At 36.1% G+C, this 15,335-nt stretch overlaps 1 protein-coding gene across 1 annotated transcript in view; it reads left to right on the forward strand.

Annotated features, from left to right (window-relative positions):
- The first annotated feature begins 5,448 nt into the window (after window positions 1-5,448).
- Window positions 5,449-15,335, forward strand: part of LOC150089335 (uncharacterized) — a 122,036-nt gene continuing 112,149 nt past the window's right edge. Inside the window, exon 1 of the mRNA XM_090368508.1 lies at window positions 5,449-5,694. Coding sequence (XP_090224634.1) covers window positions 5,562-5,694 — 133 coding nt within the window. The 5' untranslated portion in view covers window positions 5,449-5,561. The remainder of the gene's footprint in view (window positions 5,695-15,335) is intronic.

Genomic DNA, 15,335 nt, shown 5'->3' on the forward strand with positions numbered 1-15,335 from the left:
TCCGAAATTGTAAATTTATTTAGTTTTCTTTTTTTTTTTATTTTTATCATTCCTACACAATGAAAATACTGAAAGAATAGGGCAGTCAGCCTACACGCGGCAGGATGGAAAACCGGACGTATGAAAAATAGTGCTTTTTGTTCTCTCCGTCCAGAGCCAAGTAACCACTGCGTTAGTCGGGAAAGAGAAATGCATAACTTTATACCTAGCACCGACTGAGTAGATAACAAAAAAGACCACGATAAGGTCACGTATTGCAGCCACACATTTTATTACTGATCGCGGTTCTTTCAGGGCAAAGCTTTAAGAGCGAGATCTTTATGATTCCAATCTTTTTCAATGTGGTATGACAGAATTCTAGGATGAACTAAAAATCCCTTACAGTGGAATTAAACAGATTCTAGGCAACGTCCTGTTTGACAAACATAAATTTGGTATTTTTTTAATAAATTAACATATAAACATTAAGAAAGATGAATAGAATAAGATACCGCAATATAGTAGACGCCTACCTTCGCCTGGAAGAGACAAACAATTAATATTAAGTCAAATTAACTTACTTTATGGGCCAAAGGCCAGTTGGGTTTTTAATGAGCTGACTTGATTCATTTTGAACTTTGTTTCACAGACTGTAAAGTTGAAGTATGAGTTGTAAGCGGTCAAGGCGTAAGCGATTTTATAACTCAAGAAACGTCATTTAAAATGGGTTTAAAATGAATAGATGTCGTAGTCTTCTCTTTCAGCCCACGATATCCATCAGATATCAAATAATATCAAATAATCCAGGATGCTACTTCTTATTCTTCTCGGTCTATTTCACATAACTCTCAAATCAATTACACGTCTTAACAAATATTCCCCTTATTACATGTTCAGTTCAATTTTATTTCTTCTTCTTGAAGGTTTTGCCATATTTTTATTTTCTCCCAGCTTCCTCAGGAACTGTTGAGTAAAAATGTTAGGTTGCGGGATGTCTCTTAAAACACATTTTACATTCGCATCTGGATCTTCTCCCGAAATCTGCGTGTTATTAGTGATGATCAAAGTGAAAGGTTCCTCCAGGATTTAAGTAGAATGGAACAACGATATCAAGGATGGTGTATTGATCCACCCATGATGGCAGATTTTGCATAGGAGAAAAATTTTGTTGAATTTTTAATCACTTTTGCATTTTTTCTGTTTCACTGAGTATTTCTACATAATTTAACAATATGTTTTATTAATAAAAAAATATTCTCTTATATAACGTTATTTAAAATTTCATATTATGCGTACACACAGACACCTATAACTATGCATGCCGCAACTGTAAGCTTGCAAATTTCATGATCAGTGTAGCGGTTTTATTGGCTTATTTTATATACATAATACCAAAAAAAAAAATGTTAGGCTGAAAAAAAGTGTCAGATTGTAGTCAAATAGAGTGAACAGAGTGAAAGCAAAGTTTGTATAAAACAGAATCATTATTTAACGTTCTTCTCCGAATTTTTTTTAAAATTTACGTCCGTGTGCGCCCATCAGGTTAAAAAGGAAAAAACATCTTGTTGAACAGAAACGTGTTAATTGTACACTTTAATGATTGTATTTAACTACGTAAAACAAGAAAGTGAGACCGTTTTGGTTTTTTTTATCGACAAGATGTTTCAAAATTTATACAGCATCGTTGTCAGGAAGGCAAACCAAAGATAAAAGTGGACTTCAATGTTTTCCTTTTTTTTTTTTCAAAAAATAATATGTACGTTTCAAATTTTAGGTCAAATCTTCCCACGCTGTAGGTACTTTTATTCTTTTATTTGTGTGTTCCTACAGCCCACGCTGTAGGAACACAGTACATATGCAAATAAATGTCTGTCACATTTACAAGTTTTTCTTTAATTTTTCGGATTATCCGGGTAATTTAATTTCCCAACCAACTGGGATAATTGAGCGAGTCCATTGTACAGTACTTTGTTTAAATTAAATTTTAAAAAAATTCAACTCAACCATTCATCTCAGCTTGAAATGGCAGTTTTTAAACTTGTATGCTATAGCAGATAAGTTAACAGTATGGTTTCCTCCTTTCAAGCATAATATCTTCGGATGTTAATAAACTTCGCATCTTATGCAATTGGTACACAATATTAATATTGCATTAAGTAATTAATATTGCATTAAGTAACTGAACTGCAACACACGTAAGTCGTACAGAGAAGCTCTATTTACAGGAAAACGCAACCATTCACTAGGTTCTTTTAAAATAATTAAATGCACTTGGCATAATACTTTAAGAGTTTAATATCTATATAATATCGGTGTTTAGATACACCACAGACACTCTTAAAAAACTACAAAGTAGTTGTTGTGGGCATCATTTGCTCTTTCTCATATTGTGCTCTGCCTTCACGACGAGTTGCCATGATACTGCACTACCTCAAATAAGTAACGCTTCACTAATAATAGAGAAGACTATTGTTACTTATTCTCAGTGAGTACCACCACCCAGACATGTTTCAAGTCTATTGGCCTATCATCAGTGGGTGGGCAGGTACCCTAGTATTGCAGACTGAGAATACTCACTGAGAATAAGTAACAATAGTCTTCTCTGTTAGTGAAGCGTTACTTATTTGAGGTAGTGCAGTATCATGGCAACTCGTCGTGAAGGCAGATCACAATATGAGAAAGAGCAAATGATGCCCACAACAACTATTTTGTAGTTTTTTAAGAGTGTCTATGGTGTATCTAAACACCGATACTAGGTTCTTTTATTGAAGGGACTTGTGTTAGTATGAACTGACATACAAGCGTGTGTGTGTTGTGATACTTTGTTTTAAAACAACCAATGCACTAACAGCACACTATATATACTCTCTGCCTCAAATGAATAAGATTATGCATCCATTTGAAGGATCCTGTCGATACTAGGAGTTCAAGCTCGATATTACAGCGCTTATTTTGCTACGGGAACGAATGAAGTGTTTACTCAATGGTATGACACAACACATCTGTTATGGTAACTCGGTTCAAATGTTAGATGTGCAATGATTATACATTTATTAAAAATCATGAACAGTGAGTAGACTTCGTTTGACTATAGACGGTGCATTCCAATCCAATATCACTTCATCTGGCCTCTATGGGGATATTAGTAATGGCCGCATGGTGTAAGAAAGCCTATGGCTCATGCTGCACCAGCCAAAAAAAAAAAAAAACGAATAAAACAATGATAAAAAAATAATAATTAATAAAAGAAAAGGAAATTAAACCTACCATCCTATGCGCTTCCCTCACCCGAAGGTACTATCCAGATGACCTTTGAATTTCCCCAAATTGCCAGCCTCTATCACACCCATGTAGGCAACTTATTCCAGTAATTTATAACTCGCTGGCTAAAATAAAACTTCCTGCAGTCCAATCTAAACATTTCCCCCCGTAACTTGAATTTATGTCCCCTAGTTCTAGCATAATTGATAATCTTGAAAATTTTGTCCTCGTTCATTTTACTGATGCCTCTCAGAGCCTTAAACACCTCAATCAAATCTCCTCTAAGGTGTCTAGTTTCCAAACTCTGCAACCCACATATTCGAAGTCTTTCTTCGTAAGGACACCCTTTTGCCGATCTCACCAAACGAGTTACCCTTCTTTGCACCCTTTCAAGAAGCTCGATGTATTTCTTTAGGTGCGGTCTCCATACTTGAATACATATAAGAGAGAACTCATGATGAACAAAACATTTTAATGGTTAAACAGACACGCACAAAAAAAAAGAGACGGGGGATAATTACTTAGCTTAAAAGCATTCGCTCAACCACAAATGACTGGCAATTCTAACAAACAAATTAAAAAACTTGTAAAAATTAAGCAATATACAAAGCGAACAAGTTGCTAGAAATATTTTATTATCAGTGGAATTCGTAACAGTTCGTAACGTTTTATTATCAATGGAATGAAAAGATGAAAATTACTTTTTCATCTCACGTATTCATATAATAATGAATGTTCCGCGTTAAGTTTTATGCATTATGGCGTGTTCGCTGGTAATATCCCGTTAGGTATTTTATATCTTTACACCTCACAAGAATCCTCTTATACTGAAATACAGTCGATCACTAGAGATATCACGAGTTAAGCCAAGCATACATAAAAATAAAATCTTACGTCGCTAACAACAGCAGCATTTATATTAAAAATGGTCTTTCAAACGAAGTCATTCTTTCAGATGCACGATAATCGCAAATTAAAAAGTGAGCATTACGATAGAAAGAATACCAATTATCGAACACATTCAAGTGGCGCAAGGGGGATTCTCTAAAACACAATGTCCTCGACCTCTGCCTCTAGAATGCTGCGCTACGTCACCATGCACAAAATAGGCCTTAAAGGTCAATTAGTAAGAGACTGAAAATGTAACTTTTAGACACGAAAGACATTGAACACGTACACTAAATTAGATAACCTTTTCTTTTTTGTTTACTTTCTCTATTGGAAAGTCTGTTTGCTAAGTAAATCCATATTAGGCTTATATGATTATCTATAATGGTCTCCAAATGAGTATTATTCTCTAATACGGGAGTGAACGTATACTCGGAAGAAACTTATATCATCTTTGCATGTGTACTCGCCTTATAAAATAAATTGAAATGCCAGAACCATTAAAAAGATCTATTTATCGAGTTATCAAGAAAATGTTTGAAGTAAGAACATCTCCAGTTAAAGAACTCGTCAGGCTATCACCAACACAAATGAAGAAGTGAAAAAAAAATTAACAAGGAAAGAGGAACATTGAAATCAACTGAAACTCAGTAATTTTGGAGGGTGAAAACAAAATAATTAGATTACAAATTACTGAGAAAGAAATGGATTACAATTGTAGTCCTATAAATTAAGCATGTACTCGTTATGACAGGTTACTACAAGTAAAGCATATCATGTATTGAAATAAAATATAGCTTAATGGGAAGTTCCGGGAGAAGAAAGCCAGGAGCCTTTATCGCGCGATCAGTTAAACTGGGAATAATAACAATCTAACTTCACGGAAAGCTCTTACCGCAAGGCAGAAACGAAAGAATTAACAGATAAGAAACATAATTTGGTGGTTTTGAGCTAAGTTTTCACCATTTCCTAGGAAACGGAAAAACGTCTGTACAAACTAATCAGATCCATTCTATACACTTGCGACATTAACATGTTACAGCAAACTGTGGAGAACACACGTAATTTAGCGTGACACATTCCCCCCCCACACACACATGACATCAATGACCAAACATCTCTCCAAGAACGTTATCCTACAAACGCTATAATTAATCTTCTAGTAAAACTAGTGCGCTTTCGAAGAAAGTGCAGTTACGCACGCGCATTAACATCTTCCACCACCTCCACACACACACTGATCGGTCCTCCTACTAAGAATGTCGATCCCGAGATGCGCGTGATTCTTTCCCCCTTCTTCCCGCCTCCGATTCCTATACTCAGTCGGTTATTTAATGTGGATCGGTCATGTTCGTGTCAGTCCTTCCTGCAGCACGCTAGAACACGCTGTCCACTGATACTCAACGGTGTACGTATCCGCCACGGCAGCAGCAATGACAAGGTGTATGACCCGTAAGGTTATGACGACAACAACAACAATGGTGATGTGCTTGATTCCTTTTCTACTGATGCTGGTGCTAGTTTCAGCAGACGCCGAGATGGCCCAGCCCTCCCCCTGGTTTGGAGGTAGGACAGAAATAACTTTTGTTATATGTGCATCGCGATCTGTTTCATTTGCGTCTACTTTAAAATATTAAATTTTCATTTACATTCACTTAAAACTGTTAGCGCAGGATTTCAAAGTGTTTTAAACCAACTAAGTAAAATCCTTTTACACTAATTAAGAAATTTTTATTTAATACAATTAAATTAACGATATTACTACAAAAAGAAATTTTTTTCTTGTAATTCGTTTTCAGGATCGTTGTCTGAGTAGCTGGAATCAACAGTTGCTGGCCTGATCGCTAGTAATAAACTACCTAAAGAATCCACTTTTGGAAACCCTATATACTTGTGAAATATATACATTTTAGTAATTGCTTCAAATTACGGAGAGGGGGGATGAGAGGATTTCGGTTTAATCAGGAACTCTTAATACCATGCCACTTCCTATGGATGAATCATTCCATTAAGTGCATAATTTTCAACTTGGTTTGTTTCTTTACATCAACATTATTTCAGAAATTTAAAAACCATCAAGCCAGTTTTTTCCCAACTTGAAAAAAAAACTTCCATCATTCCGCTTTGTTTTTTTAATCCTATTTCAAGCGCAAATGCTAGAAATAATTTTTTAATGCGACAACTGATTTCAAAATTTGCTAAAAACTAGATATTGTACTAATTATATTGAAAATTACTTTATTTTCACCCTTCTGCATGGAAATGTTTTTTAAACAAAACTGAAGATCAAGAAATTGAGAAATTGGACACCCACCCACACGCTTCTTTTTAAAGTTGAGCACTCTCCAAGTTTTGCTATGCTCCTTTGCTATATAAAGCTCTAATTCGTATAATTTCTTATCTAAACAGACCTTTCGTAATGTTTCTAGATGTCTCAAGAAGAAAGTACAGAATAAAAGTAAACGGCGTTAGGAAAGTTTCAGACTAATTCTGTTCAGCGTTGAATTTATTGGTTTCTAAAACAGATTTTCGGCTTCTCCACTTACAGACACTTGTTGATCCCCATCCATCCCTAATTAACAGATAACTAGGCATCTCTAAAAATCTAACAGACACTTCAGTCTGTTAAAAATATTTTCCATGTAAAATTAATTAATTTTTATACTTCAGTATAAACGTTTTACAGAGTACCAGTTTTCAACAACAGTTAATAAAGAAAAAAGCTTTACCTTTTCTATTAAGATAATAAACGAAAGGAATTTTTGATTTTAATGGTACGCAATACAATGAGGTTTATTTTTCACCTAGGACTGTCCGATTTTTACAGGTATTATGAAGGTGATGAAACTGATACTGAAAATATTATGAAATTAACCAACCGAAACCTTAAGATCAGTTCACAGCTAGCTACTCATTTGACAGGAATGTGTAATCATATCATGATAATTCTATAATCAATATCAAATAATCCTGTGGTCCAGATATTCACCGGATTTAGAATTAGCTCGAGCAGGTGCACTAAACAAAAAATTCGATCACACCTAACATGATAATTAGTTCATATCAGAGTATGGAAACCGTTTGCTATTACCATGAAGAGAATTATATTAAAGCTTTTCTAGTATTTGATTATTACCCTAACGTCTTTAACTTCAAAATATTCTCACCAGAAGAGGGCTCTCTCCCGAACATCTGAGAAGCAGCCAAGAGCTGTGATTTCCAGGTTGGATAAGAAAGAGTTGTTTTCTTCTACTCTTGCATTATAACAGGAGAAAGCTCTGCGCAAGAGACAATCAGTAATAAACCTGCTTAAAAACAACTAATATAAATATGGACATTTCTTAGAAGATTACGATGAAAATACAAATACAATACTTCTGATTCGTATTTTTATATTGTTCATCACACAGACATACTAGTAGAACTTCTAGTAGAATCAGTACGACTGCTCTTTTACTACTGTTCCGAAGTTTATAGGCTTCCTACTGCTAACACAATTTATGTCTATCTTTGCAACACGAGTTGGATAGGATAATGTTTTGCGCCTTGTAAGCTAAGGAAAGAAAATGTTTAAAGAAATGCAATATAAGACTTATAGTTAGATATTGCCTGTACTTGTGTATTAGTCCGCTTGTCTTTTTTTTTGTGAGGGAGATGAGTGAAAAGTAGGCATTTTAAGGAACTATATAGCTTCTGTACTGAACCAATAACAATATGAAAAAAAAAAAAACACCTAAAAATTCAATCCCCAAAATTATTCGTTTCGACCTCAGATGTTTCGGCACGTAAGACATGTTATTACCGACTCTGCCTCGGAAGAACCAGATCCATTTATCTGGTATGCAAAATATTTTGCCATCCTTTTCTGTCAGAAATATTAAATAAGTCACGAATGTTGTTTTTCTTATATATATACAGCATTTCTCAAAGCTGCCGCATCAAATGCGTTTTAAGTAGACCCACTCTACATTTAGGAACCTGCTGGAAGTACAATTCAGACACTGACACACTCACTCACTCACTCACTCTCTCTCTCTCTCTCTCTCTCATTTAAAAATATGACATAATTATTAAAAATGTTCAGGAACTGCACATTTTTTGTACTCTACTAGATAACACCTTTTCACCTGAAATAAAATGAGTGAAATAAGTGATATGATTAGTAAACAATTATTATGTTAATCAATATCATGACAGCAAGATATTTTCCATGAAATTTTCAAGTGGGATTTAATAATCAGCAATGTTGGAATCTGAAAATATTCCAAAAAAGATGATTTAATTAAAACTTGAATATTAGATTCTGAATTCATATATTTTTTAGTTACTAATAGCAGTATTTTTCAGCTGTTTTTATAGTAATTCATTATAAAGAACTGTTTAATAACATTATTTTCCATTCTGCTAACTTTGCTATAGCATTGAGTGCTGCCTGAATGTATCAACAATAAGCTCTGTATATTGCCAGCTAGCTTGCTCAATTAGAGCCTTATCCCAACAAAAATGTGCACAGGAAGAATTTTACTTTCTCTTCTGCCCACAACCATCCATATTTTTGGGTTCCTTTATCTTCTCTGATTAATGCAGATAAATAGCTTGGGTTTATTTTTGGGCCAAAATTTGCTTTTAATGTAGACAGAAATATTACATTCAGGGATAAACCGAACTGCGTTGCAGGAAAAAACACCTTCTTTACAAATTTCCATCAGCAAAAGTACACACAGATAGTAATACACCCCAGTGAACCAACTTTCTCTGTGCGATCGAAATGGGCATCTATATCGCCTATAAAGTGAACCATTCTGCGATGGAGTAACAGCTGTTGGTGGGTCCTCTCCAGGCATCACTTTCTTCTCCAAACTAATAACTCCTGAGAGGTGGGCTCCTAAAACCGATTGCCATGAGACAGATTATCACCATTGCCGATTCCTATTTCCTAATGTTATCTCCTCCCCAAATATCTGAGATTTGTATCACTGCTGGTTCGGAAACAGCGATGCGGTCTGCTATCTACATTCTGTGTAACTGTCTTTTGAAGTGTCCACAAACTTCACTAGCAGATGTGTTTACTCGATCCTCCATCCTATACATCATCACAAAAAAAAACTGATGATATAACAAAAAACAACAAAACTACACTTAGCGGAGAGGCGGAAAAGAACACAGGTGAAACGTACGATTTTTAGACTATTTGTAATAAGCAGATTTTAAACTTCTTAAACGCTTCCTAGTCCATTTCACAAATATACGTGGTCTCAGTTCTAATCTCAACGAAAGATGTCCATTTCCACTTGCAGTCTACCAAAGCCTATGTACTTTTTCTGACAGAATCTCAGTTTTCGGTTGATTCATCATCTCAATCTCAATGTCCCAAATTATTCGCTGCACGATTCTTTTCGTCTTAAAGGTGGTACTTGCGCTTATGTCCGTTCCGATATTCCCTATCAGAGACTTGGTAATTTGGAATCTCCTCTTTTCGACCTTCTCTGACTTAAAATCTCTCTAACTCATTCTGTTAAATTCAGCTGTCTCTTCCGTTCTCCCAACTGCACTAATCACTTGGAGCTCTTTGACTTCCTCTCTTTGCAACCTGACTTTCACCAGTCCAACTTTTCTCACAGTGAGGTAATTTTCCTTGGTGATTTTAATGTTCACAACTCCAGCTGGCTTCCATTCTCTAGTCACACACACCCATCTGGTCGAGATGCTGAGCTTTTGCGATTACTAATGACCTCGCACAGATTGTTCATTTACCTACCAAAATGCCGGACAATCCTAACCATACAGCCAACACGCTTGATCTTTTTCTCACAAACAACACTTCTAAGTACACGGTCGAAGTGAGTGGTCCTTCAACTTAGTGATTGTCTCTTCTCCAATGGAGTCTTTATCTCATGGCTATTCCCAACCTCGTGTCGTTTGGCATTACAAGAATTCAAAATGGGATGGCCTGCGAGATTTCTTTTACTTGGTCGGATTACTCTTTCAAAACTTCTGATGTCAACGTTTGCTCAGATCGTGTCAGTGAAATTATTCTTGGAGGAATGGAATCCTTTATTCCACAAACCACTTTAAAATCTCGTCCTTTATTTAAACCTTGGTTTTCCCATAAATATGCTAAGGCTGTTCACAAGAGAAGAATGTTGCATATCGTAATTGGCTTGTTTCCAATTCTTCAGTCTCATTTTCTGCCTAAATCAAAGCTCGCAACAATTGTAAAGAAGTTATTAATCAGTCCTAACTAGATTTTGAACCGGCTAAGAGTAGAAAACTTGCTTCTTGCCTAATGGTAGCCGAGCATTCTGATCTATTGCCAAAGCTACTGGCCGCAACTTTTCCCCATCTTTGTCAAAACTAGATGATTCTACTGTCACTTCAGCCAAGGATAAAGCTGACCTGCTAGCATCGCATTTTTCTTCTAACTCGTGTATTAATGACCTTGGTAAAACACCTCCCACCATTCCCAATACGCTCCATTCAATGCCTCCTGTGGTCTTCCGTCAAAAGGATGTCAGAAGGATTTTGTCGAATCTTGATGCTAAGAAAGCTCCAGGTCTTGATGGTATTTCTCCACTTGTTCTCAACACCTGTGCTCTTGAACGTACTCCTGTTCTTTGACGCCTTTTTTCACTTTCTTATTCTAAATGTGTTTTTTGTTCTGCTGGGAAATTTGCTCGTATCCAGCCAGTTCCTAAAAAGGGCGACAAATCCCTCCCATTCAATTATCGTCCCATTGCAATTACTTCTACTCTTTCTAAAGTAATGGAAAAATCAATTAACCGCCAACTCTTAAACTACCTAGAATCCTTCCGTCTGATCAACGATCCGATCTGGTCAGTCTGGTCAGAGAGAAAACTCGATAATCAATTACCAAAAACAGTTAGTAAACCATAATATGGAAGCTTGTTTAGAAGACATTTATGCCAAATACGATAGAAAGCCTTTGAGATGTTAAGAGCAACTTGTGTTTCGCCGAACTTTTCCATTGAATTTGCCCATAAATGGGTAACATAAGCCAGAATACCACCAGTGGATCGACACTGACGGAATATCGCCAGTATGTCTGATCAACGATCGACATACTGGCGATATTCCGTCAGTGTCGATCCACTGGTGGTATTCTGGCTTATGTTACCCATTTATGGGCAAATTCAATGGAAAAGTTCGGCGAAACACAAGTTGCTCTTAACATCTCAAAGGCTTTCTATCGTATTTGGCATAAATGTCTTCTAAACAAGCTTCCATATTATGGTTTACTAACTGTTTTTGGTAATTGATTATCGAGTTTTCTCTCTGACCGCTCACTGAGGGTGATGGTAGATGACTCTGTCTTTTAACTTCTCCACTAATGCTGGTGTCGCCCCCAAGGTTCAGTTCTTTCTCTCACTCTTTTCCTCTTGTATATTAATGACGTTCTTCCATTGACCGGAAATCCTATCCATAGTTTTGCCGATACCACATTGCATTCCACTTTTCAGTTTGAGAAACATTGCCGTGCTCAACCAGCTTCAACTTCTTGAATATACACTACCAATTTCTTAAATGCCGATCTCTAGGTAATTCTCCAGTGGGGCAAAGACAACTTAGTTGATTTCAATCCTTCTAAAACTCAGTCCTGTCTTATATCTCGCAAAAAAGATTCTTCAGCTCCTATTCTTATCTTTCGTGACACTCCCATTTATAGGTAAGATGATCTATCTCTTTTCGGGATTATCCTGACTTCTAATCTCTCTTGGTAAAAGCACATTACAAATATTGCTTCCTCTTCATCTAAAAAACTTAGTTTTCTCTTTGGCTCTCGGCGTTACTTTTCTTCCAAACAGCTGTTCACTCTGTACAAATCGTAAATCCGCCCTACCATGGAATATTGTTCCCACATCTGGGGGCGGTGCCCCCAAAACCTCTCTCAGGCTTCTAGATTCCATTCAGCAGAGGGCAGTTAGATTAATTAATGACTCATCTTACAGTCTCTCCACATTCGCTGTCTCATAGATGTACTGTTTCTGCTGCATGCCTTTTCTACAAATACTTCCATGGGCATTGTTCTTCTGAATTGGCTTCTATAATTCTTGCTCTCTCTTTCAAAACAGTCCGAACACGGGCTGCCACCAGCCAACATCCATTTACTGTCCAACTTCAAACTCACAGAACTAACGTTTTATTCATTCAACAGCTGTTTTCTCGAACAACCTTGCTTCATACGTATTTTCTGAAAATTACAGTCTACAGAAGTTAAAGTCTAATGTCAACAAATATCTTTTCTCGTCTTCTCAACCTCCAACCCAAGCACGGTATTAAGCACTATAGGTTATAATACCTCTCGCGTTTGGGGTTTTCATAAAAAAAACAAACTTTATACAGGTTCAGTATTTTCATTTCAACATTTTGGGAAAGGATTTTGCCAACGAACGAGGTGGTGACAGAATACACTTTCGCGGTAATTTATCTTTTTGTCGGTCATTCTATGTTGCTCTAGTCACGTATTTGAAGCTGCTTAGTAAAGGCTAGTACAACGTAATCTGCAATTTTTTTTTGAATGAGATTAAAAAGAAAAGGTTGTTTCGATTTTGTTTTAACAGCTTTAGAAACGCATTACATGTAACGACGAGGCTCTGGAGAAAGCGCTTTATTAAAAAGCCAAAAATTTAAGGTAAGTTGATTTTTACGAATATGGAAACGCTCACACCGCCGTTTTTGCAACAGTTTCCAGCCAAGAAAATTCAGGTGGTCCACATCCCATTTACCCTCTGAATCTTGCTCCATGCAACTTGTCGTCTCCATTGATGAAACTGAATCTCAAAGGAAAGGGATTGAACAATGTCTTGAAGATTCGACAAAAATGGCAGGAGATACCTGACACTTCCAATGGCAAAATTACTGGGTTCAATGAATTAAGTTTCAAGGGGTTTAAAAAAAAAAACGCCATATTAGGACCATCCGAGAATAACCAAATATATATAATGTCTACAAATTGCGTGTGTTCTTGGGTCGGTTTTCCTGCTTTTCTTGACGGAAAACTCTTGCTATCCTCACCTGAGACCACCTAACGCAGTGAAAAAGGCCCATAAAAGTTCCTCGCGTCATTGACGGAATCTGGGTCTTTTCCATCCGATGTCGGAAAAGATGATGATGATTATAACCATAGTGCTACTAGCGAAGACAAGTTTCAAGGGGCCATTAAGAACAATTAAACAAGTTAAAAGAATCTTTGTTTTTAAATACTTTGTTTTTAAATGCACTACGATATTTGTGCATTTATCTCATTTATAATAGCAGATTTGTAAAGCCGCTTCATTAACTTTTTTCATCATATTGTATATTCGTTTTAATGTTATTTTGTGTGATACCCCTGGCTCAGATGCTCGTAATGCATGTTTCATCCTACTGCAATAAAGAACATATTATTATATATTTACAGTACTTGTAACAGCGTTGAAGGAGAAGTGCACCTCTCATATAATAAATTATATCTTGTTTACCATACATTCGTTCACTTTTAGAATGTAGAAATATGGCTGTTACCTCACTCTCCATTATTCTCTGAATTTAAATGTATTACACCACTGGCTTCACACGCATATATATATAAAGACAGAAAAGGACGCGATATAAAGTATATCAAAGGAATGCGATAAGAATACTTGAAAAAAAACAAGAATTGTTCCTAACTTAATGAGATAGATCCAAAGTGTTTTTATATATATAACGGCCCTTAATATTGATAAAAAGAAGAGAGAGAGAGACGTGAATGTTAGCTGAATCGTGAATACTATTATTCTTAGCACTAATGCTAACATGTTGGAATATTATTCTGACATAAATGCTAAAAATAAGAATTTGAAGCCTACATTTTAATTTTTTTCAACATGGTGAATAATGGAGCTTATTCAAATCGTGTTTCCAGATAGTATTTCAAAATAAAATCCCATGCCCCTGTTCAAGGTATCCTTCGACTGTTAGTACAACGGTTCGATCTAAAGGGCTGTCATCTGGTTTCGATATGACGGATCGAAATAAAAGCACCCCTATAATAATAACACCTTAGAAAGTCCTTTACGTATATCGAAAATTCGTTTGGATATAGCTACACATAAACATGGCGATCACATAAGTTCGCTTTCCTTTTCTAAAGCAGACTAAAATATACGTAGGCATATTTTCAAAATGTCTGCTTACATCACTGGGACTTTATAACTAAGAGAACAAACTGTAGGAGCTGCCCCGAAACAGTAATTAAGTACAATAATTAAGTAACAAGAGGTAATATCGTAAGTGCGCACACGCTTCCTGGTTTTGAAAAGTGAAGCGTTGATCAATAAGGCTGTCTGCGGATTTGGAGCATTGAACCGTTCATCTGCCAATATATAATACGATAGTGAATAAAGTTTGAGCAACACTTTCGGCTTTAATAAAATGATCTGCGTATAAAAATACCGAAATGATGTGATCGAATCCAATTTGGGAAACATAATTAAATCGTGTAACTAATGATTATTACATACATTAACAAATACAGGCTTAGCAGCCTGTATCAAACTTCATCACTGTTATCCATTTTTAGAATTAAAAAAAAGAACACTAAGTAAACATACAACGCATATAAGCAGGCGTGGCTTTTGCTGGGCACATCATGTTTTTTCTGCTTGTGGTAATTTTTATACTGTCAGTTCATGAGGAGAATAACTATTTTCACTTCCCTTATGAATATTTTGGTGAGAGAGATAATCGGCGGATATCTGACTGCGTTGAAGCCAGTGGCATAATTATGCTAACGTAACCAGCGCAGTTGTAATACGACTAGGTGAGACATGAACAAAAGGATACAAATATAAAATTTCAGAAAATAACAGAAGATTGGATCTCACGAAGTTTACCTCTAGGCGGCAGGTTGTCGAACATTGGAATAAACTTGATGCCAATGTGGTGGAGGTAGCAAGTCTACGTCAAGCTGAATTCTTTGATTACCTTGTGGAAATGGGAATAGTATGAATATCCTCTTTTAATTTAATTTTCATTGTTTTAATTATTTTTGCCTGATGCAGGAAAAGTTCGCTTCCCTGCATCATCGGACGCTGACAGCAAGACCAACTCTCTTGACTTAAGAGTGCGCCAAGTCCACCAGTTAGATTTAAATTTATATTAACGAATATTTCCTGAGAGTATTATTCTCTGTTTACATTACTAGTTTATATCACTTTAGTAACTCC

Source organism: Mastigoproctus giganteus, chromosome 2 (genome assembly GCF_048544385.1).
Source record: "Mastigoproctus giganteus isolate SK-2022 chromosome 2, ASM4854438v1, whole genome shotgun sequence".
NCBI classification, from domain to species: Eukaryota; Metazoa; Arthropoda; class Arachnida; order Uropygi; family Thelyphonidae; genus Mastigoproctus; species Mastigoproctus giganteus.